At 45.8% G+C, this 25339-nt stretch overlaps 1 protein-coding gene across 1 annotated transcript; it reads right to left on the bottom strand.

The window, feature by feature from the left end:
* Positions 1-1395: 1395 nt before the first annotated feature.
* Positions 1396-14684, bottom strand: LOC142570370 (galactosylceramide sulfotransferase-like). The gene is made up of 5 exons (XM_075678760.1): positions 14644-14684; positions 12693-13080; positions 11061-11339; positions 10075-10314; positions 1396-1473 (listed from the first exon to the last, which is right to left on the bottom strand). The coding sequence occupies exons 1-5, from the start codon at positions 14682-14684 to the stop codon at positions 1396-1398; spliced, it is 1026 nt and encodes a 341-aa protein (XP_075534875.1).
* Between the last annotated feature and the right edge of the window lie 10655 nt (positions 14685-25339).

Below are 25339 nucleotides of genomic sequence, written 5' to 3'. Positions count from 1 at the left end.
AGAAAAATACGCACAAAATCAGGCAATCTTAAAGAAAAAGACCAGTCGAGTGCAGGACAAAATATTCCAAAGCCAGCTTTTTCTTCGCACTGTGAGGCATCTGCTGCAATGATGCTGTTTGTTTCTAGGGTGCTCAGGTGGTCTTGCAACATGACATTTAAGATGCCGTAAGGGGTAGTTTTGCGTGGTTTGGAAAAATGTCATCGAACCTGATCCCTGGGTAATTTGAATGAGTATTATTAGGAAGTACATCGTGAATTTGCACATTTAGTGGTTCAAGTAATGTTTGCACAAGTATGTGTGGTCCATGAAACCTGGGCCAATGAACAGGAAAAAATAATTCTGGATCGGAGATGAAAATAATTTCAGGGCGGTTTAATGGTGATTCCTATAGCCTTAAGAAAGTCTGAACGGTCAGAAAGTAAAATTGGCATAAAATGGGCGAGATTCTTGCTTCCAGGTATAATACGGCATTTGCAACGTATTTTTGTAGGCCTAAGCACAGCCGTAGCGCCTCTCGTTCTAACAAAACTAGCGGCCGAAGCTTGTATGATGGAACACCTGAGAATAAAGCACATCCAAATTCCAACACCGGACGAACGTACATTTTATATACCACCAAGAGGGATTTTCTTCGTATACCTGTTCTTCGATTGGTCAACTTGCGCAAAGTGCCCATTGTACGAGCTCCTTTTGTAGCAATATATGCAATATTCGGCCGCCAGTTAAGATTTCCGTTGTAAATAACTCCAAGGTACTTGATCATATCATGAGAAGCCAACAAACACTGACACCAAGGACAACATAAGGAAAATTACTTGTGCCGAATAAATGAAATAAAGAAACGATAAATTAGTGTAAATTAAAGTGGACGAAAAAACAACTTGCCGCAGGTGGGAGCCGAACCCACAACCTTCGAAGGTTGTGGTATATATATATATATATATATATATATATATATATATATATATATATATATATACTTGTGATCATTCCTGCGTCATCACCTCACCATTGTCATCCCTGATGACCTGACGACTGTTAACTACACTCTTGCACTTTTGGCCGGTACTGGACCTAGAACAAACAAACACCGCATATAATACGAATCGAGGCGGCCCGCAGGGGCAGGTGACGCACGTAAGCGCGCACTTGAGCTCCAACACAGACGCGCCGTTATGCAGAGGCAAAGAGTATATAGTAAGGGCTTGATGAATAAGTGCAACATTGAATAGTATAAGCAGAGGTTCAAATCTGCCGCCAGATTCGATGCCTGTTATGTATCGAAGCACATTCACACTACAAATAAAGCTTACACCTTAGGAATGTATATTGTCGCCAAACAATAATCGCCATCTCTCTTACTTGCGTTTCCTTTCTTGAAAACTGCGCTCCCTACTTTCCTGGCAAGAATGCAATGTCACGCTCATAACGTGCATTGCCGCTCGTGACCCGGAAGTACTGGGCGCGCAGCTTTAAAGAAGAAAAGGCAAGCAAGGTAGATGACGAATATTGTTTGAGGACAAGATAAACCCCAATGAGTGGCAACTTTTCTTGTGCCAAAGTGATGTTAACAGACTCCTCAAAATATGTGAATGCCTCATGAAGGTGAGCTATTCCAAGAAAACAATGTTTTTAAGGAATCAATATAGTTATCTCGTTTGTGGTTAGGGGAATATTTTTAAATATCTTTTTCTAAAGATGTTGACTCGCTATGAACATAAAAAACAACTTAAGTACACAGCCATGACGCAGAGCTCCGGCGCAGCCTGTCGTCCCTATGAAGTCACGTGGAGGCTTGGCGGGCGAAGGAGGTATCAGGAACGTGCTTTGGGTCAGCGTGAGCATGCGAAAGAACTGTCAGCGTATGTGAATTCTATACTATCCATCGTAAGAGGCGCTCCACAGCTCCGGTGGTTCGTTTCTTCTTGCGCAGCCGTTTCGTGATCAGCAACTCAGGCTCAGTCATGCGTTTGCACACGTACGAGCTTGCGTTTCTTGGTTTCAATAACAGCACCTGAAACATTTATAAGAAAGATGGTCGTCGAAGCCTGTGAATAAATACATCGATGAAGCAACCAGTCAGGAAGAGCAATGCAAACAAAGCTTGGCGAACGATAGTGTGAGACGGTCAGATCAGAGGAGAGTGTTTTGCAATCCTAAGAACAAGCGAGAGAAAGGGAGTGCACATGAAAAGTTCGATCAGCATTACTTCAAGGTGAGTTCTCAGGTTTGCTGGGCACAGAGCGGTGAACCATAACTGCCACTAAGCACACGCGCTCTCGCAGTTAGACAAACGTAATGCGAGCCACGTTTGTTCCGACAGCATACGCGCACGACACTGGTGCTACACTGGTGCACGACAGGTGTCGAAATGTACATACGGCCATTCGCGAGAGTCCAAAGAGAGACATGATAACGGCAACTGCATGCAGATTTAAATGTTCGGAGCCACAGCACGTGACTAAATTGTCTTGTTTAATAATAACCCGATATGTATATACATAGTCGTCCAATAACGAAGTGCAGCTCTTCCGATGTTCTGAAAGCGCGTGTTAAGAACATTACCCGGCTTCCGTAACACATTCTGGTTTGCTTGCCTGCAGTGAGACCGTGTACATTTGTTAACATCTTTATAGAGCACGATGCCTTCCTGCTATAAGGATTTACACTTGGCAGAAGACCAGCATATATCTTTTATACTATATATTCGCCAAGCCAATTTTAACCTATACTGATAATAACGTAATAATGTATAAGTGCGCGTATAGTGCCTCTCTTGATTTTTGAATATTTATTTTTCATTGGCCTCAGCCTGATCGATTACTTCACGGATACGTTAAAGAGCGGGAGTGTAAATGCGCCGAAGGGACAAGGATGAAATCGAGGACAACACGCACGTACGTACGCACAGTTTCAACTGATTTATTTGAAACCCTGTCGTCATGTATATATGCGCTCGCAAATGCGACGTTTGAGCATTCCATTTCACTCATGATGTGTTCAAAAGCGCATTTGTGAGCGTACAGTATATATGACGACAAAGGTTCAAATAAATCAGTTGAAGGCATGCGCTAGCTGTGTCTTGTGCTTACTTTCGTCCTAGTCTCTTAGGCGGATTCACACGTCTGCCATACTGAACCAACTCGCCTGACTAGCTGAGCTGAGCAACATTAAATGACCCCCTGAATTGAAGCTCGGTCTTCTGCCTGAATTACCATAGTGTGAAGAAAGTCTGCTGTTGCGTCGGTGGCTGTGTGTAGCTTTCACTCATATTATCCATATTATTATTATTCATATTATTGATATTTTTCATATTCATATTTAACATTTATTATTAGTTATTCATCTTTTTTCTTAGTGGTATGACTCACAACAGTACTTGCGGTATGCGCGGCTTTGAGACAATCGCACACCTTCTGTGTGTCCGTTCAGCTTTTAGTGCGGAGTGGCAAATGATGTGTACTGTGCCAGAGATGCTGCACGGACGGCCTCTCAAAAAAAAGCTGCTAGGACTGTCCCCAAAACGGACGTTTGCGCTAAAGGCAGCTCTTTAACAGTGGTTGGCCGCTTTCGCTAATAATATGTCCAGCATCAGGATTGGCTGAAGTGTTCTCTTACGAAATATTCTGGCGTAAGAACGTTTCGTGAATACAAACCCTGGTTTTGCAGTCCCGCAGCCCTGGCGGGCTGCGGGACTGCAAAACAGGGGCTCTATAACGTAAAACTATTCCAATGTGTTTCTATTCTAATCTCGTGACGTCAAATTTACGTATCCGCCGACGCAAGCATCGGGCGGTGACCCGAAGGGTTCTCTAAACTGACCGATCAAACGCTCTCCTCGTTTAAAGGAAGTCAGTTTTGTTTGCTTTAAAAAAAAAGTAACATTGCCTATACATTCAGCGGCTTGTCTTATCTAATTGGCTGACAAGAAGTGAGGAGCATGCTCAAGTGGAAAGGGATTCGATGGGGCCGAGCCAGTGCACTGAAAATCGATAACCGAATGAAGAGGGTAGTGCCGGCGTCTGCGATTGGTCCGCTTTCCCTTACTTAGCTTGCAGTGGCTGGTCGAAAATCGCGGCGGCACGCAACGGAAGCTTAAAAATGACGCTGAAACGGATCCTCAGCCAAGAAGAGTTGGCAGAGCGAGTTCGTAAACGTGCCGAAAGTGCTCGAAAACGCTACACGGCCACGCAACAGGTTTTATTGTACGCAAATGAACCCATGCTCTAAGGCAGGTTCGAGTATAGCCAGTGCCTGAGCGGTCGGCGGCAGTCATCTTTTATTCCTTTCGGAACGGGGCAACCTGCGGCTATTGAGAGAAAAATTCAGTTTTGTTCGGCATATTAATTCATCTTTAACGCGTACACGTTACTTTGACACGTTGCGTTTTCGCGGTTTTGTGACGTCGCGTGACAGGCAGGTGAAGGGGGTGCGCAGTACGAAAACTTTTGACCAATAGCCGAGGGCTAACGGCGAAAAGACGTCGAATCGGAAATAACTATTTTTTTTCTTTTGTTCAGTCGAATCATGCATAATCAGTGTGTTCCCGTCATGTCAGATGGGGAGCTATCGCCGTTTTCGTGGCGTCGCGTGACAGACAGGGGAAGTGGGGTGGTCCAAAATGTTTTCTACCGATCGCGGAGGGCTGATTATAGACTTGCACTAGAAAATTTTGGAATAGCTTTAGTTATAGCGCCCCAGGCTACGTGTTTAATATGTGCTGCGTCATATATTCGTGTGTGTACATTAAGACATGCAGACTGTAATATAGACTCTGAGAGTTGTAGCTCATTCAATCGTTCTTATGTGGACATCTTTCATCATTCCTTTACTTATCTCAGCTATCACATCACTTTTCATTCCCTTTGACCCCTTTTCCACAGCCCAGGGTAGACAGCCTGTAGCTACATAATCTTCCTGCTTTTGCATTTGTCTTTCCTCCCCCTCTAGCTCTCTCTCCTTCTTGCTTTCTCTTCAGGTTCATTTTTCCTTTTGCTCCGTGCAGGGCGGCAATCCTGAGTTTTGCTTGGGAAATACCCCAGAAAGTGGATGGGAAAACGGCGCCGCGGAAGCGTAATTGGTAAGAGCATCGCACATGTAATGCGAAGACCTGGCCTCGTATCCGAACTGCGGCCAGTTGTTTTCAAATGCGTAAGCATATCTATGCCTACCCAACGAGGAAACCAGTCCGTCCGTCCATTCGTCACGTAAGGCGAGATCGCTTTCAAGATAGGGCCCGCGCGTCTCGCTTCAATGCGAACTAAGTGCCGATAGCACAGCGCACACGAAGCTATCAGCAGACGGCGAACTCTGTCCCCATTGCAGATCGCTTTCCATGCAGGGTTCGCGCGGCCGCGCCATACGCAGCCGCCTCAGAGGCGAGAACACAGCGCACAGCCGCAGCCCGAGTACAGTTGATCATGGCTGATTATGATTCGACACGGATCGATATGACACTAAAGAGTGATAACGGCTTATAATGATCGGAACGTCATCGGCGCACCTCGCGTAGCCACCTACAGTAGTTAGCTTGAGTCATCAATTCACCTTGAGCCTCATTCCGCAGCACTCCTTGTCTTTTCAGCGCTGTCGTTCATACCGGTCGGATCAAATTTCATAACATCGATAATCATACCGGGCTGCGTCAAGATGAGAAAGTGGCACAATGCTAACGCATACTTAGATAACCCCCAGAGAAGTTCCTGCGTGAATTTTTTTCATCTACTTTCATTTCCATTTATTTATCATTTATTTGTTTCGATTCAAAGTTTCAAATAATTTCGCTTATGCTGTCATTGGTGTCATTTGTTGGCTTCTTACCATTTAACTAACAATATTCGGGTCCCTCGGTTTTCTATCTTGTCGTTTATATATATCAGGGGCGTAGCCAGGGGGGGGGCGCTTATGGGGCTTCAGCCCCCCCCCCCCCCGAAATTTTTTCGTGCTGTCCACGCACCGCAAACCCCCGGCGCCGGAACTGATTCTGGATTTTGTCTAGAACGTCTTTTTCTCGCTCGAAAAGCCATTTCACTGCGAAAATTGCGAACTCGGGCTGGATTTCGCGGCAACGCCCATGCACCGGGAGTCACATAAGGCAAGCAGCCCCATCCGTGCACAAAGTTTCAATGACGTTTTGATGGCGAACGGGCTCGCCGCGGCATGTCGCGGAGGCCGCGGAATCAACACTTTATCATGGAATCTACGGAGCGCGTGGATGTCAATTCCGAAACTTTATGGGTATAAAGTTCTCATAAACTCTTGGCGCGAAAGGTGCATTGACATTTCCAAACGAGTGCCTTAGATTTTCAATTGCGGAACTTTGTAAGCTTAATGGTCCGATAAATATTTGACGCCAAAGGTTCATTAACTTTTCCAAAGTCGTACATCGGGCCATACGACGAGACAAGCCAAATCAACGCACTATCAGACAAGTTGACAAAGCCCGCAGCGAGGCCCGATGAGACGAAGCGTTGTGGTGGTTCATTCGTGCCGCCATGTCAAATAAAAAAAAATATCACCATTTTTTTTCACCTGCGCCAAAGCATCCAGTGAAGACACTACAGCCAGCCGAGGAAACTACGTTCTTATTTATTTTTTCTACTTTGACTTTTAATCGCGAGGACACATTTAGGCTCTTCAAGTTGTTTGTTCTCGCTCCCCTACCCGCGCGCTCCCAGAGCCAGCCAGAGCGCATGCGTTTTTCTCGTGTTGCCCCGACCACCGCGCGGCGCACTTCGGTGCGCGTTAGGTTTTCTCTGGCCGAGTGCATTTTCGCCTGGCAGATTTTTGGCCGCTTTATAGCTAGCAGACGAGAAAAAGAAACAATGTTCCCTCGCCGCCATCACTGTGGGGACTCGACGGATTGCACCGCGTTCGCTTGAGCGCAACCTTTCCAGAAAGGCTTGTCTAGCCGGTGTAGGATACAGAGCAGTATGCGCATGGTTCTTGGTGGACCAAGCGCCTCGTGTTTTCTTCGATGTTCCTTTAATAGCCACATTAGTTCCCCAAAGTAGGCATTCGATTGTGACGAACATAGTTTCCTTTGCGTTTTTTTTTTTTCATTACGGTGCCCCCGCCCCACAAAAGGAAAAAAAAGAACGTTGCGGCGCAGCGAATTGTCGCATGGTGAAAGTTCTATTTTGTTACTTCTTTTGCGGAAAGTAATGGGCCGTGGGACGCTTCAGCTGCCGGATACGCTTCATATATTATTTCGATACCAATTATATGGACACTCTGGGCGCATTCCTGCCGTCGCCGTCATGTTCCACATAAAGTCCAAGGGCGATAACATCGTGACCGCGCGCCGCATGTTGTATGTGCGAGTGAAAGCGTGTGGGGGGTGGGGGGGAATGGGTGAGCCGACAATGGTGGCTCAGTCTTGTGTGTGCAAGGGAGAAAAGTGAGGAGGAAGCGCGCCGCCTACCGTCGCGCGCGATACATAGGGGGGAGTGGATGGAATGGGGGCGGGATCTAGAATTCTGTGAATCTGTGATTGCGCAACATGTTTATTTGCCTTTGTTCTGTATCGGCCAGGCGGTATGATAAGATTGTACCGTGAATGACGTGTGCCTGACCGGCATGCAGCGTTTTCTATAAAAGTACGCTGCTGCCTTGAATAAAGGGCTTTTTGCGTTGCTGCCACCGAAGCGTCTGTCTGCTGCTTAGAATAGAACAGCCTTGTTTGGCCCATTATATACTGTGACTTTTTCTTAGATACGTAGATTTATTGGAGACTTACACGTATGTTTAGATATCTTGTTGCGAGGTTTTGTGCATACGTGCAGTGAACTATGTTTCCAGTGGCACTTTCTTGCCCTTTATCAATCTGTATCTTCGCATTTGTATATTCCATTGTATCTTCACATTTCCAATGTACGAGGGCAAGTCAAATGAAAGTGTGACCCTACCTACCGTACGCAATTATGGTTCTGTTCATTATCTGCAAGGCCTGCGCGTAGCACACAGGCATCTCTCATTTACAAGAGTGACACGCAGGTGTGAGGATAAATGTTCTTTAATGCGCTCATACACTGGGTTGAACATGGTTGCGTGACGTAATGGACGCTCCAGAAGTTGAGCAGCATGGTGCCGTGAGGTTTTTGACAGCTGAAGGTGTTTCCCAAAAATAAATTACTCACCGTATGGCTGCCGTGTACATTGAACATTGAATTTCATTGGCCACTGTGAAGCGTTAGAACAAACGGTTCAAAGAAGGACGTGAAAGTTGCAAAAGACGATCCCAGACCAAAGCCATCGTGCAATCACCCCTAACAAAATTGCAAAAGTTGATGAGCTGATGACACAAGAACGGAGGATAAGCATCGATGAACTGGCAGAGCGTGTGAACATCAGCCACGGTTCGGTTCAGCGTCACCGTTCACGCCATAATTCATGAACATCTCGGTTATCGGTTCTTGTGTGCGCAATGGGTGCCCAAGATTTTGAACCACCGCCAGAATACGGAGAAGTTCGGCGCTGCCTTTACTCATCTGGTCCGGTATCACAATAAGGGTGACGATTCCTTGTCTGCAATTGTCATCGAAGACGAACAATCATACCACTACTACGAGCATGAAACACGGCAGCAACGCTTACAATGGAAACATTCGAATTCACCACCCCTAAAGAAAGCAAAGGCCGTCATTTCCGCCGGAAAGGTGTTGTTGACTATTATTTTTCGATCATCAGGAGCCATTACTGATAGAATTTGCTAAATATTGAGAAACTATCAATTGTTTCCGATATTGTGAAATGCCGGATCGGCTGCGTGTCGCAATCAAGAACAAACTACGTGAAAAATTGACAAATGGGGTCATCTTGTTCCACGACAATGCCCATCCCCACGTCGCTGGTATGGTTAATACAAAACTGGCAAAGTTCAAGCGGGAAACGCTACAACATCCGCCATACAGCTCAGACCTATCGCCTTGCGACTTCCACATGTTGGGGCAACCGAAAAAACAGCTCAAGGGAACCAGATTCGTCTCGGACGATGACGTGAAAGTTAGTTGCACACGTTTTGAAGCAACATCCCAAGGAGCTTTATGAGACGGGAATTACGCGACTCGTTAATCAATGAGACAAATGTCCAAATGCTCATGGAGGCTACTTTTAAATAAAGTACCCCGTTTGTCATATATTCGCATTGGCTCACTTTCATTTAACTCTCCCTCGTGTATTCTGTAGAATTCCTGCTTTTTGTACGTGCTCCCTGTTGAGACTATAATTTCGTTGCAACTACTCATGATACACGACCGGTGACAGCTGCTCCTGCATAATACGTTGGAACAAATGACAGCGTCATTGAGATTTTGTTGGAAGCGGATTTTCAATTTAGGGCCCGAACTTTGTTTAAAATATTTTGAAAAATTCGAAACTTAGAAAAAAATAGAAGCACGAAGTTTACAAATTAATAGCGCTGCATCAAGAACAGATATCGCGGTTCTGTAAGCGGCACCCATTGCACTATTCAAAGCGGACAAATTCGATATGTCTATTTGCATCTTACGTGAATTGGTTATGTTATGTACAAGGATTCTGCAAAAGCCGCTTTTCCATAATACTTAATTTTTCGAGACTCATGTGTAACATAAATTTTGTCCGCTGTAGATCTACTATTATGTGCAATTCACAGAATTGTGATATCACTTTTCATTGCTGGTTAACAGAGTTGTAAACTTCATTGTTTCGTTGTCTGAAAATTTTCGATTTTTGCCACTGTTCAATAAAATATTGGCGACCTAAATCGAAAATTCGAAAGGAACAATCACTAGAATTTAAGGTTTTCTTTTAAATGCAACAAACCTCATAAAATTTGGTGCAGTGGTTGCTGAGAAAAACGAATTATCCTTCTACACGTATTTATATAGGAGCATCCGACCTGTTTCCCCTTAGGAGGAGGCCGAGCTGCATTGTGAGCAGCCCCCCCCCCCCCCCCCGCCCTGGACGAAATTTCTGGCTACGTACGCCACTGATATATATATATATATATATATATATATATATATATATATATATATATATATATATATATATATATATATATATATATATATATATTGTGTAACGCACCTTACGTGTGAAGCTGATCTTGGTGTTATTTGTAGATATGGTCTCTTCCACGCACCGCTGGTACCAGAAGCTCATCCGCCGCTCCAGAAGATATACTTCCTTCTTCATGCGACGCCGGCCAAATGCCTCAACGTGCCGCTCAAAGCGCTTCGTGAAGTACTCGTAGAGGAGCGTGTCTACCGAGTTCAGAGCCCGTAGCTCGGCCGTCAGCTCTGCGCTCCGCGAACGCCGAAAGTCGCTCTGCGAGAACACGTGGAGGGGTAGCGGAGAACGTTTAAGCAAAGTGCGCGAGGGGGTGAGAATATTATTTTGTCCGCATGGCAGCCCGTAATCATTGCAGGTACGGACTACGCGGTCGCAGTCATATCTGACGCTGAGTTGCTCAAGCGGTATCTATCTTCGAACAACACTCGGCAGTGCTCTGATCCGCCGTTGTATCGACGAGGCCTGCGCATCCGCAACCTACGATAGCGGTACTCAGTGATTACTGGGATGATTACAGGTCATTCTGCGATCATATCAACGGAGAAACTCAGACATCCTGACAGGCCGAATTCTGTTTAATAGAAACACCTCAGAAAGAAGCAAACGGACCTGCCCCTAGCGTCGTCACCTGTCGGCTGCTATATATTTACCAGGAATTTGGAAAAAAATGTCGTTCTAGGTAATCGCTGTTTTCCATTTTTTTTCACAAGGGAGCCACAGCTCTTTACTCGCTTGGATATGTTCAAACTTGTCGCTGCCGTCAGAGCCTTGGAAATACGTTCTATACACATCATCATCATCATCATCATCATCATCATCATCATGTTTTATGTCTAGTGCAGGGCGCTGGCCTTTCCCAGTGATCTCCAATTACGTCTGTCTTGTACAAGCTGATTCCAAGTTACGCCTGCAAATTTGTTAAAATTTGCTGTGCGTGTGCGTGTGCGTGTGCGTGTGTGTGTGTGTGTGCAGACGATTTGATACAGCATCAAGATACTGACCTGTCGCGCGTTGAGCTTGAACACGATGACATCGTTCACATCCCAGCAAAGCAAGTGACGTAGAAGAACTAGGGACTCGTTCATACGCTCGGCCACCATCACCAAGTCGAACACGGCGTCCACTCGCTCGATGAAGTGTCTCACAGCGCTGTCGTTCTGCGATTGCTCGGTATCGAAGCCCAGGTCGTAGCTCATTTGGTTCAAGCCCAGGCTACCTCCGCTCCGACCAGGTAGGGTACGAAATATCTTCTTGACCAATGAGGCGTTTTTGGTGGCATCCTGCAGCTCCTCCAGTCTGACGTTATAAGTTTTCTGTCATTGCAGAGATAAAAGTAACGGTTCAGTGCACGTTTGGGCACCCTTGAGAAATGAGCTCAAGGCTATATAGTGAGGCCGACGGGTCACGCTAAAGCAATCTGCTAAGAAAATGGCTATTGTCAAGTGCCCAACGGCACAAAAACTCGTATTAAAAGGTCGTTTGTTTACTCCCTTCAACAATATTCCACTTAAAATGAAGCTGCGAAATGTGCTTTGGCGCTAGAGAAATAGAACGTGCTGGTGCATTATGCTCGGGTCTAGGAAAACGGCGCTATGACGCGGATTGCCTTAACGATGGAATGCTCGTAGAAGGCGTCAACAAGGTTTCTTCGTATATGTTCTCTAAAAACGTTGCTGAAGAACCGACAAATACAACTCTCTGCTCATCGCCACCGCGACAGCGACAGGTTTCTCCACGTGTCCGCAAAAGCCCGTGCTGCACGCGGTCATGTGAAGGGTTTCCCTGTTTCATTGCTCGCATCGCCGGATCAAAACTCACGGATCAAAATTCGAGTTCTCGGAGATGTTGCACAGATGTGGACCGCATTTTCACAGCAACTCTTAGCGTGCGTTTCAGTGGACACTCAGAACAGTCCAGCATGCGCTGAACGTATTCGTTGTTGGACTAATTTGTTCATGCTGCACAATTAAGCTCAATGAGCGCGAATTTCAGGACAAGGACCAGGTTAGAAACGAGTAGAAAGCGCAATGTTCACTTCCAGTTTAAAAAACAGTTGAAAGCGAGCCATGTCATGTGACTCATACGTCCACCCGTTATGTCCACCCGTCCACCTGTTATGACCACCCGTCCACCCGTTATGTCCACCCGTTTCTTTACCATTGCCGCTCTCAGGTAATTCTTTATAATTGCCTAATTGACCGAGCGTCGCACCATTTTGTCAGAACTGGAAGGCACCAGAAGATGGAGATGTTCTAGAACACGCTATAGCCATATGTATTAATAAGTGCATCTTGCGTCCGGTGATCCATTTTACGGCCTTCAATGATCAACGCCGGTACTATATACCTAAGATCCGGCATGTCGCCTGCTATCTGGCAAAACCGTGCCACCCCTTCTGATTGAAAATTTATCCACCGGTAAATTTAACGACGAACAAAAGGATCCGCGCAAGGGACAAGAACCGCGGCACTGTAAGTTGTCGAGCAGCAGAAGTAAAAGGTTTACCGACGCTGTCACTATTCTGTCGCTCGGCAACTCACTGCTCAGTTAACTTACTGACACTCGCGCGAGGCCTTCGACGCGCGGGAAATCCTACCGTTGGGTGAAATTAAAGAGGCGAGAATGCTTTTCACGAGGGGCCATGTGCTGCTCACCTCGAGGTCGTAGAACGAATAGAGCGACTCGAAAAGCGACGCAGGTTCTCGCACGATAGTCACGAAGACGGGGTCCGGCTTAAGCAGGGCCCGCGCCTCGACCTCCTCGAATCGCGTATGGTGCACCAGCATGTCGAAGGGGGGCGTGCCCTGCGCCATACTTCTGTTGAGAAAGTCCGGGTGGCCCAGGTAGACGCCGGACGGAGGCAGCGCGAACGTCAGCCCGTGCCGTTCACCGTAGCGCACCAGCAAATTCTGCACCGTTGAGCTGGCGCACTTGTGCGTCTTCAGGAAGAACACGGTGTGCCTCGGCGTGCAGGACAATGGCAGGCGCCCGCGGAAAAACTGCAGCTTTGCCCACCAAGACCTGCCGACCAGTATGCACGCTTTCAATTGCAGATGTTGGCTGGCGCCTTCGTTTTATTTTGTTGTCTACGCATAACTCTACACGAATACTGTATATAACTAGTAGAAGCACACAAACTTATGTGTGTGTGAGTTTAGATTAATTGTAACAAGCTATTGAAGACCTCAATACGCGAAATTCAAATGATTAAATAATAATATGCACGAAACTAAAGCAATGTTCACTTTATTTTTTGTTTCAATGATAGCAGTAATCGACCGGTCACGTTCTGGCAATGGCTGCATTTGTCGTGAGAGAAAAATCAATTTCTTTATTCCTGTGTGGTTGGAAATTTGCGGCCTGCAATTGACAGCACTTTTTTTTATTTCCGCAGCGTCAACGTCTGAAATGTCTGAAACGCACACCCGTTTGTGCAGCTGGGTTATCGCTTTAACTCCTTGACCCCGAGATGAGAAGGCAAAATGCTCAGGAGCGTCACCTTCCAGTGGCGCTGAAGGCAGTTCTTTTTAACTTGGTTGGTCTCAAGAGGAGGAACCAGGCCGCAATCAGTACAGATGCAACAAGCGCACGGCGGCGGCGCCGCACAGCCATTAAGCGACCCGGAACCTGCGAGCATTACAATCACGAAATGCATTAGCATGTTCGCACTTACGGTACTGCGTAGTCGCGGCCCTGCTGCTATATGATCTTCCAACTTCCGATACTTCAACCTTTATTTACGACGTTTGCTCCAGACCTTTTCATGAGGCTATAGCATGCATGGTGTATGTAAATAAACGGTCGTCCTCAAAATGCAACCCCATTTCTGACGCCAAGACAGTCACGGGAACTTTTGAGAGTTGGCTTCCGGTTCTGCCGCTTCTGCAGCGTGTCAGCGTCCAACGGTGTGTCGGTATGGGCCAAGAATGGCAAGCTTGATAGAGGGAGTGGATATGGCCGAGCTTGGATAACGCAATATTCATAGTGTGAAAGGGAAAGAGAAAAGAATATGCAGATCCAACGAAGATTTTGTAATCTGTGTGAAGCGGTTAATGAAATATTATAAATCTTCCTATTTCATTACTGCGTCATTGGCATAAAGGATCGCAGCAAAGAGTTCTCGTTCTCCAGATAACGAGTCTTCGCAAGATGGTGCGAAGCCTCGCATTTCTTTTCCTTCTTTCTTTTTTTTTTGCAATTACCTCGCTCCTTTTGTGCATAATAAAAACGTTACGGTTGACTTGGTCTTACCCCCGTGTTCACAAATTCGCTTGAATCAGCATCCGCACAACAAAACGATTGTGTTGATATATGTTAGTTGATGAATCCTCTGAACGCCCAATTACTACTCGTCGGTCATAAAATCAAACAAAGCAGTTCTACCATAGCTCCACCAGAAGTTACCAGCCAAGGCCGGTAACTTCACTGACACCTCGGCTGCAAAGACTAGGGAAGAAAAGCAGTCATCACTGTGCAAATATGCCAGTCGATAGCAGCATTCAGAGTTCCAACAAACAACGATGAATATGGTAACGGAGTAGCATGTGACTTGTTGCCAGAAGTTCTTTGCAACGTTAGATTCACCTGCGGCCAGCAGCACTGTTCCTCTTGCCCTTGCACACCATTTCGACCAATGTGGTCACTGATCCGCTGACTCCGGTGATTAATGATGGCTGCGGCAGATTTGAGGAGTGAAGAATAGGTGGGATGCGCAAAAGCGCTCACCTGCACAAGTTGGGATAACTTCATGACTACTTCCTAGCAGAGCTGGAAGGAACTAATCTGGCATCTTGTTGGTAGAAGCACTGCCGCAGGGGCTGCCACTGCCAAAGCCGAAAAAGCATTTCAGTACTTGATAGTCTATCAATTCTGAAAGCCTTGTAAAAAAAAAACTTCTGCACAGCCTATGCACTGTGGGAGATGATATTATGCAAATCATTTTGCAGGGAGCTGGCTATCAAGCATCGTAAAAAGCGCTACCACATGGATCAGCATATTTGTGTAAGGTGAGCAATTGTGTATGTGACAAAAATGTTTGTATTATGACATAAGCAAGGTAACGGCGTTGACGACAGCATGACGGGTGACGGTGATGGCATGATAGCTGGCTTATTAAGGCGATCGAAAGCCTTAGTGGCTCATGGGACGAAAAATCCAATGCCAGGCGTTACGCCGTCTGATGTTATGACACCAAAATTCATAGGGAGTCGAACCCTCGACCTTAGGTGGGAGCCGAACCCACGACATTCGGTGTTGAAGACCAAATTTGGCCATTCATTTCTTTATAAGGGAAAGCATGAAGCGGAAGCAGAGAAGCGTCATCACGACCTCTGATATTAAGACAAAGTTAATTAAGGCATATTTAATTAATATAGAGTTAATTAAGACACTTCAACCCATGACCTTTAGTAGGAGCCGAACCCAGTTGGGGATATGGGCGAACCAGCAATATCTCCAAGTTGGATTCTAGTTGCCATCGTGAAGGACGAGAGTCGAACCCACGACTTTTGGTGTTTCTAAGGCAGCGTTAATTAAGCTAGAGGTAATTAAGGCAACCGAACCCATGACCTTCATTGGGACAAAGCAAGTAATAGGAAGTTACAATGCATTAGAATGCAAATGTCAAGTAACGTAATGAATGTCTCGTGAGCGGGCAGGTTAAAGTGACTCAACTTCGTGTACTTCGGCGAATAAAAGTTGAGACCGAGACCTATTCTCAAGGTGCGTCTCAAGGCGTCTGTTAGCTAGCGTTTCAAAGCGCAAGCTGCATTGACCGAAGGATGAGGGAAGCTGGCGGTTTCTCAGTTTTGCATGCGCGTTGGCATCAGTGAGCCCACAACTCTACGAAACCACCACTCCCGTCTGAATTTGCTTCCGTGGTTGGTTATATACAAGCCAAGCCAATTTGCTTGACTTGTAATTGATGACTTGTATATTTACCAGGGTGTCTACCAAGTTGACATTTCTAAACTCCCTGAGTTTTTCAGGTTTTCCCTGAGTGCCATTGCAAATCCGATTTTTCGGGCTTCCTAGGGGCCGCGAAAACGTCTGAAAAATTGGGCAGACCGAAAAGATTAATGCATGTCTTTTACTGTCCTTGAGGCCTCCAGTCGCCACAGGCACGTCCGAAAAAGCTCTGAAGGCCAACCAGTACACATATTAGGCATACCGGTGCTCGTACTGTGACAGGAAATGGCGGGTGCACGCGTGTATATTGAAGGATTACATACTGTTTCCCGTGACAATTGCCTCTTACCACGCTTGTTATGCTTCACTGCAATAACTTTGCATATGCTTCACCGCGTAACACTACTAGAATAAGGAGAAGCTAACTTTGAAAAAAAACGGCATTATGCAACGCGGTGTGCTTTCCGAGCTTCGGAGCCAATCGCGAGGACCACAAAGGGGGAGTCGGTGCCATTGTTTACAGCGGTGGTGGATACGGCTGGCAGCGGATCTGCGTGCGAGAGCGCTGGTTCGAGATGGCGACATAATCAATATGGCGGTGGTGGTGGCTTTGATTAATGCCGTTTCTGACGGAGGGTCACGGCAAAATGTCCGGAAAATCGGACGGCGAAGGGTTCTTGCATCCGGAATTTCAAACGTTCTTATACATAGGCTCTACGGGATACGTGGTGGTGCCGCGAAGCCGTCCGAGTTATCAAGCGCCTGAAAAGTCGATCGTTGACTGTACACTGGCAACTCCTCCAGCGGACGACACGGCGTCAAAGAAGATTTTTTACGATTCCTCTCTGTTACTTGAGCAAGCATTACTGCGACTTTCGTTCTCTTTCAATGAAATCACAGCTAATTTTTCCTAATAGAAGCCCAAATTCCCTGAGTTTTCCCTGAGTATTTCCCAGACTATTCAAAATCCCTGAGAATTCCCGGTTTTCCCGGTTGCTAGACACGCTGAATATAACCATAGAACAAACAAAGAAGCCGATAACAAGTTAGGGACCACGCAAAGGGCGATGAATCTGGAAAGGTGAGGCGTATGCGTTAAGAGACAGGAGAAGAGCGGTGTGGATTAGAGAGCAAACGGGGATAGCCCCACGTGCGTTACGCGCAGCACCGTACGTAACGCATAACGGTACGAGCGGGTACACAGTAAAGCGCGTTAAGGGTTACATGCAGTGCTCCACTGGAGCTTTGGAAAGTGATGCATTGGCTAAACTTGGCGCTGCGTTAACGACTGAATAAGAGAGCCCGCGAATAAATCAAGGAAGGACGCGAGTGCGCTCTTGTCTGCGTATTGCAGGTCTTGTCGCTGTGAAACGCCGTTTTCTGATGTCGGGATCCTATAGGCAGAAACAAAAACAAAACCGCGCGTTAGGAGCCTATCACATCAAAATCACTGGTCCAGCCTACGTGACTCAAGCTACTGTTACGCGTTATGATTCGGAATTGAGATTGCTAAGCGCTTGAAAGCGATGACACTGTCTTCGGCTGACCGGCTTTCTTTGTGTATTTTGTAAGCGCAGCGGCAGCACACCCGGCTAAATGCTATGTTTGTTTGTACGAGGAGCGTTTGGGAGTGCTGCAATCACAACGCGCAAGCGGGCAAGTCACGTGGTTTTTTTTTTGTATTTCATTAGAATCTGAAGTAAGCGGAAAAACACTAATACCTAATCGATAGAAAGTTAGAAACCGTTTAATCGGACGTTTTGCAAAGCGCTCTACAACTTTCTAACTGGAACGTTTTGCCTATATAACATCGTTCCTTCAGAAGCGACCGCAAACAACATTACCTCGGTTCTGTGCAGCTACGTGACATTTGCATATTTTTAAAGTTTGGCTAAAGTTCCGTGGGACACCCTATGCACACAAACACACACACACACACACACACGCACTTTAGAAACTTTAACAATATTTTTAAAAACACTTGTGCGTGTACAGCACTCGTATTTCCTTTCTTCTCGTTCTTCTCACTGTTTCATTTTCGAGCACACACACACACACACACACACACACACACGTATGTGTGTGTGTGTGTGTGTGTGTGTGTGTGTGTGTGTGTGTGTGTGTGTGTGTGTGTGTGCGTGTGTGCGTGCGTGTGTGCGTGTGTGCGTGTGTGCGTGTGCGTGTGCGTGTGCGTGTGTGTGTGTGTGTGTGTGTGTGTGTGTGTGTGTGTGTGTGTGTGTGTGTGTGTGTGTGTGTGTGTGTGTGTGTGTGTGTGTGTGTGTGTGTGTGTGTGTGTTAGTGCGCGCGCGCTTCGTTTAGCTTCGTTCAAAATTATAACATCTCCGTCCAAGTATCCAAACCACTGATAAACTCCGCAGATGACTTGGTGCGAGTGAGTATAAAATGCTTATTATACGCCACTCACCGGGAGCAGCAAGAGAGGAACACAACGATACAGAATATGCAATTATTACCCCGGTTGTCATGTAAGTGCGTAGCTTACTCAATGTCAGAACAACAGCTAGGAATTCCACCAGGAATATTCGAGTGATGTCTAGAAGCCGAAGAAAAAAAGTCAAATCCAATGGCGATGAACAAATGCCATTCATTTTGTAAATGTGATCTGATAGACGACTATAAACGACTCTTTCAGTTAATTTTACACACAAGTTACAGCAATTGGCCGAACGTTGCCCGAACCAAACCCTTTCCCGGCTTTTTTTAGAACCAAGACAATTTTAGCTATCTTCCACTCGTAGGAAGCCATGTTTTCTCAAAAGAAATGTTCACAATATTTAGCAACTCTCTCGTAAAGTTATGCCCCAAGAATTTGAGCAAGCTAACAAATATCACATCATAACCCGGAGCGGCCGATCTCATACAAGCTACAACAGATAGAAATTCATATGAGTTGACCTCTTCGAAGTCATTGCGCTGAGACGGCATCCTGAACACAACTGAGCACTGTGCCTGAAAGATAAACGAAAGGCCGAGTGATATGCAATCATGATTAGTCTCAGCTTCCACTGGGGTCAGTACAACGCAGTTCAAAACGGGGTTCACAGAAAATGTCTTGTTGTGCTCCACGAATATGTGTAGGGCTTTCCTATATTCTTGGATCAGATAAGTAAGTGTTTACATTGGCTTTATAATCATCCTTATAGCTTTCGCAGTTGTCCGCCTAAACGATTCAGCATAAAACTTGTAGCTAATACAATTTAGTGGGCTTTGATTATGAAGAAGGCTCTTCCGAGCAGCTTTCTTAAGACGATAATGCCTTTCACACTCTTCAGTTCACCACGGGGAAGCATTTTTGTTTCTAGTGGAAAATCCTATAATAAGTATGGACTCCTTTGTCGTGGCAATCAGACATTTTAGAACCTGCTCGGCGCGTTCAGCGTAGAAGCGCTTCGCCGCGCGCTCAGCGGCGAAGTTAACCAGTCAATAGCAGACTGCACAATCTTTTTATACGTACCGCTGTTGACAAATCTCATCCTTTTATTACTGACTCTCTGCGGGGAACAGACGATTGAAAAAAAAAAGTATACGGCAGTGATCACTGGAAGTAACACTATCTGGAGATGTCCATGATGTCAGGCTAACTCCAGCACCAGTCAGAGCTCACCACTTGTATCTAAGCGATAACCCCATGTGACATAATGCGAATTAAAGTCGCCTGCAATGACAACTCTGTCCAATTTTCTCTATGAACCCTCAAAGTAGTTTGTTCTACGGACGCCCGTAGGAAAGTAAACGTCTACCTATGGTAACAGGAGCACATCTGGGAAGGGCTAAATCAATAACCAACAATTCACATTCCTGATTCATGATTTCTCGATTGACAACAGCCGTGGGAAATATTTTTTAACTAAACCAACGCGGAAGCCACAAATTCTGTCTACCCCGGACACGCTAAAATTACTAAAAGAAAATGATATGACAATGTCATCCAATATTCTTGTAAAAGAACTATGTCTGGATCATAGGTAAAAATAACACGTTGAAGACTAGTTAAAGAAGATAAAACATAGCGGCAGTTCTACTGAAGAATTTTTAACTCAGTCATGATTACTCCAGTCAGAAAAGGCCACAGCTTCTTTCAATGCATCAATCTATTTCATGCTCGAATAACCTTTCTTGATTTTTGTCTGAGAATGTTCGTGTTTGGTTGGGAGCATTTTTAGACACACAAGCCAGGTCTGAGGATTTGCAGACAATTGCCCTCCTGCCAAATGATCTGACCACCATTATTTCAATATAGTGACTAGCAGCTGTACCTAACTGTTCCTGAATCACTTTAGCATTCTTTAATTTGATGGCCCCGTCACCAAGCGAAATGAACGCCACAGTTATCTCGTGAGTGAAAAATTCCAGAAGATAGCTTTAAACCTGCAAGCTGGCAAACCAGACAATCGATAACCCCTCCCCCCCTCAAAAAAAAAAAAAAGAAACACTGAAAAAAGCTCTATACCTAGCTAAGGTACGGAAAAATCTGGTCAGTCACTCACTCACGGGAACAGCAGCTGGTCAACCCTTCTTCTTCTGGTGCTGTTAATGGTGATGATGATTTCACCGTCAATGGCGCAAACCCACTGTGGCGGATAAGTCACGAACTTGGTGGCTTCGAATGGAACACTTGTAGATGTATATGTACAGTCGCGTACACTATGACTTGCAACACCCTTCTTCGTGGTCGAAGGAGCTCCAGGGCTGCGCGGCGGCTTTGACATGCGAAATGGCGGCGTAATAGATACTAATTGAAGTGGTGTTTAGGTCTGGAACTTATCCTGTGTCTGAGCAGCCGTACAGTCTTGGAGCCCCTTCGACCACGGGCACCGGTGTTGCAGGTCATAGTGCGCGTGACTGTACATTCTTGGGAAATAATGACACGTACCCAGTCTGGGGGAATGCATGGCCAAGAATCGGGTAGGTCAAAGTAAAGCACTGAATAAGAGTAAAATATTTTATAATGTGGAAGTTAGAATCGAAAGATACAGATTGAAGAGTCTGCATGATTTCATGGAACGCTTCTCTTTACCTCGCGCCAGCGCGTCTTCCTTTTTATTCCTTTTTTTTTCTCTAACCACGCCGATCACACGCTGTACATGCAGATGCCTGGAGATCACGCACTGTGCACGCGTACCGCCGCCATCGTCGTAACTCTTCTTGCCCATCACACACGGGCACCGCCAGTATTTTACGTGCACCTTTCGCTCTCCCCCCGTTCAAGTCGTTTGTTCATCAGGCAGAGTAAACAAAAGGCGAATCATGTGCCCGTCACACTATGATACACAAAACACTCCAAACACCAACCCAATCATTTCCCAACTTACACTCGACCTCTAGTCTAAATACGGCTCATTTATTCTGCTCCGACGTTTTCCCCGCCCCTTTTACACTGCACCGTAAACGTGTACTCTTGCGGCAATAAGCTCCAGCGGAGTGCCCTGCAATTCTCACGTTTTGCTTTCTGGAGGTACTCGAGCGGTTGGCGATCCGTCTGTACAATAAGATGTTTAACATAGAGATAAATATGGAACTTATGGATTACCCACACCAAAGATGGCCAAAAGCAATTTGTCCACTGTTTTCTCCAATGATCGGATTTTTCCTTCGCCGACACGGTGGCTAAGAAAAACCGCGCTGTGGAAACTAATATCTCGCACTTTCGTGTCTTTATGGTAATACTCGCTTGCTTGATTATCTCGAAAAGCTGGCCTATAATTGACACATGCTCCTCATACGAGTCTGTCGCCACAAGAATATATCGTCGATGTAGTACTGCACCCCGTTTAAGTCTCGCAGCAGCATCCTCCTCAGTCATGTAAACACCACAGATGACATTTTGACGCCAAAAGGCATGAACTTAACTGGTATAGAGCCCCGACTGCGTAGCGGAAGCAGTCTTTGCTTAGGAGTCTAGATAAGGGAACCCGCCAGTACCCTTTTGACAGATCCAACTTGGAGAAGAATTTCTTATTGCAGACTTCGGTAAACACAAAACCGTTTCGCCGAATAAGTTCCGCGTCGGATCCGAGTATGCTGTTGATTTTGCGAACATCAATGCAGGCCCTGAATGAGTTGTCGGGCTTTTTGACAACAATCATGGGTGGATTTAATGTGATGTCGATCTTTAAACGATCTGTAAGTGGAGCATCTCTTTACACGCGTGTAAGGCCGCATGATTGTTTTGTATACTTTCTAAGTGGCCGGATCGAGTTGCCCATGTGATTTGTGTACAGAGAGGGGGTTCGCTCCCCTACGCGTCCGAGGGGCAACCGTTTGTGTCTTGCTGAGGCCGTCACTGACAACGTGGAAATAGGAGAGGGGAGCGGAGTTTTAGGAAGAAGGAAAACAGTTTTGTTTTCCACTATGTTTACTTTTAAGAGTAAGCCCATCCCTTGGGGTTGTATCTTAAATGTTTAACTCTCATTGGCAACTGTATCTGTGGGACGGGCCAACGGCCCTACCGCCCTTTTTCTTTGTTTGAGCTGCAGTAATGGGGACGATATGCTGTCCCTCAGACTGGGCTGAAATGAGGATTGCTGACAGGTCAGTGAGGCTCCGTACCATGTACGTTAAAACGGGTCTGGGCTCTAACAGTCAATGAAACAGTCGCAGAGTGCATGAGACTTTGTTTCTCAATTGTTCACTGTAATGCATTTGTTTTATCTGTCGTGTACATAGAAAAGTTCAGCTATAAATATTTCTTGTCCATCTGATTTCTATCGTTTCCTGTCTGCAATTGATCAACACTACGGATCATCATCCGAGAAACTTCACGTTCCAACGGAGAACCAAGAAAGACAGCCGACGAACGAAACTTTACTACGCGCATGCCAAAGTGCGATAAACTTCGGAGTAAGCTTTCCTAAGAAAACGACACGGTCATGCCTAATGTCAATAAAGTTAATATAGTAACGAGTGACTGAAAACAAACTTTTCTTGATAGCGCTCGTCTGTCGTCTCCTTTTCTGTCAGCCTGTGTACCGCTACCATTTGTCGCGTCAGTTTGCTATCATGCTAAGGGATATACTTAGGGTCACGTGGTCTTCGCAACATTTTATTTCTTTATAAATAGTGCAGTCATCTTCAAAAAAGGTCAGTTTGCATTCCATGTTGGTGGTGATGTCATTATTATAAATTAAAGACCGAACCCTGAGGCCGAACCCTGGAGCACTCCAGAAGTGATGGGAACTGTTCATAATCGTATGTGATCGTGCATGGAAGTAAGTTTTTAACGAATTACCTTATGGCACATATTACAATTTACAAGTTCTAGCCGGGGAGTTCGCAATGCGGAGTCACTTGGGATGAATTCTCAGGATGACACCAGTTTCGAGATATTGATTCCCGAACTTTGCACAGAAATGCATTGCGTTCCAGTTAGTTTAGTGCTTCAGTGCATAAAACGACGTTTTGTTAAGAAAGTGGAACGACAGTGCATTTCTGCAGCAAGTTTGACGGGCCCGGCATATCTCGTAAATGGTGTCATCCGCACAATTCTTTTCAAATGGATATACCTTGCAGTCTCCCCGCTAGAATTTGTGGATTGCAGTATGCGCCCTAAGGTAATTAGTTAAAAACTTAATGCCACAGGCAATCTAAAAATATTGAAAGTGTTCGCTGAAACACCCTGCATTTTAAATAGGCCCGGAAAGTCGTAAAGATGGCATTCGGGACACTATACTTCAATTTATTACCTTAATATACCTCATTGCTGGGGTATTACATAAGGGGTGGTTAATAAAATAAATATTTTAGAAGCAGTCTCTTATTTTAAAATATGGGTTGCAATAGCTTCGGTAAAGACAGATCAGCTTGTGATGGCTGCGATGGCGTGATGGAAGGCCGTTCCAGTCCCTTGCTGCTCGAATAAAAAATTATGCTTGAAAAGTGGTGCTACGGGCACGTGTCCGTGCAACTTGAAGCGGATGACCGGTGCGATGAGGGGGCACGATGTACGGTGGGTGATTAAGGGAGCTGTAAAAAAATAAGCAGAAGTGAGAGAGGGTGGCAATCTGTCGACGAAAAGGAAGCATTGCCAAGCCAGATTCCGCTTTCAACGATTAAATGCTGATATCATATGAATATGATGAGTGAATAAACCTAGTAGCACGATTTTGTAGTGACTCGAGTGCATTTACGATATGTTTGATGCGGGTTCCAGGTGAAGATTCATACTTAAGTTTCGATCTCACAAATGATCGATAGGCTAACGCTTTTACTTGTTGTTGAGTGTGACGTAGATGTCTCCAAAGAAATCCCCGTGATTTATTAGCACCTTAGTAGCGTGCCCTCCCCCCTCCCCCTCAAGCGCCAGGACAGATCACAACACAGAGTGACACCGAGGTATTTCAATGATTGGACTGGTTCGATTGAAACTTTAGCGACGGAATAGCTAACTCTGAGGGGGTTACGGCAGCGAGTGAAAACGTTAAAGCTTTCGATATTAGCAATGTAGCGATGTGAACACTGATTGATTTATACGCGCATGTCGGCTGTTATAGGTGCGCCGTGCATATGGTTTAAAATCACTTTTATTATATTTTATCGGCATGCGCGCTTTTTTTCCTATACGTTGTAAAAGTGGGGTCGGACATGTCACAAGGGTCAGCTGACCCATGCTGTCGTCCTACTCATCCGCGCTAAAGACGTTGTTGAAGGGATGAATTTGTTCTCATCGATAACTATAGGAGCTAGTACTGGATTTATTTACATTATCTACATGAAGAGTGCAGAACGTTACATATCATCACTCTAGCATGACTGAAAACGAAGCAGACCGAGGAGCTGAAAACGGCTGCTTAAAACCCCCTCTGTCCTCCCTAGATCCCTAGTTCAGGGAAACTGCCTTCCAACCTTCGTCCAATCGGAGCGTTCAAAGTTGTCGAGAAACCAGCTTTGAGGGCGAGGGTTCACACACCCACTCCAGCACCTTTGTTTCACTGAATAGACAGAAGGAGGGGGGCTTCGTAGACAGGGTTTATCACGCGTGACTCAAGCTGGCGCGTCTTGGTTCCTGGTATGACACCGCAATTAGCTGGGGCGTTTGTCAAACGACCGTGGCGGTTACCGGAGTCCGTGAGGGAACGCCGTAGAACATCATTTTCCAGGAGCTTTCTTGCTCTCATTGGTACGTGAAGTGACAGTGAACCAGTTACCAATACATACTCGGTCCGCCAAATGTGCCTCGCCTTGCGGCGCCAGTAGAATTTCTTTCTCTGTGCCAGTAGTCTGTCCGTGGCGGACGCATTATTGGCTTCATGAAGCGATTCGTCGCAGCGGGCTAGCAGAGGCTAGAAAGTCAGTATACCCCGCTGGCCGATCGTAACAGCGTATAACAATGTAAAGACAGCTCACGCATACAAAC

The sequence above is a fragment of the Dermacentor variabilis genome, chromosome 2 (assembly GCF_050947875.1).
Source record: "Dermacentor variabilis isolate Ectoservices chromosome 2, ASM5094787v1, whole genome shotgun sequence".
NCBI classification, from domain to species: Eukaryota; Metazoa; Arthropoda; class Arachnida; order Ixodida; family Ixodidae; genus Dermacentor; species Dermacentor variabilis.
The sequence above is the reverse complement of the archived record's forward strand: the minus strand, read 5'-3'. Positions and strand labels throughout refer to the sequence as shown.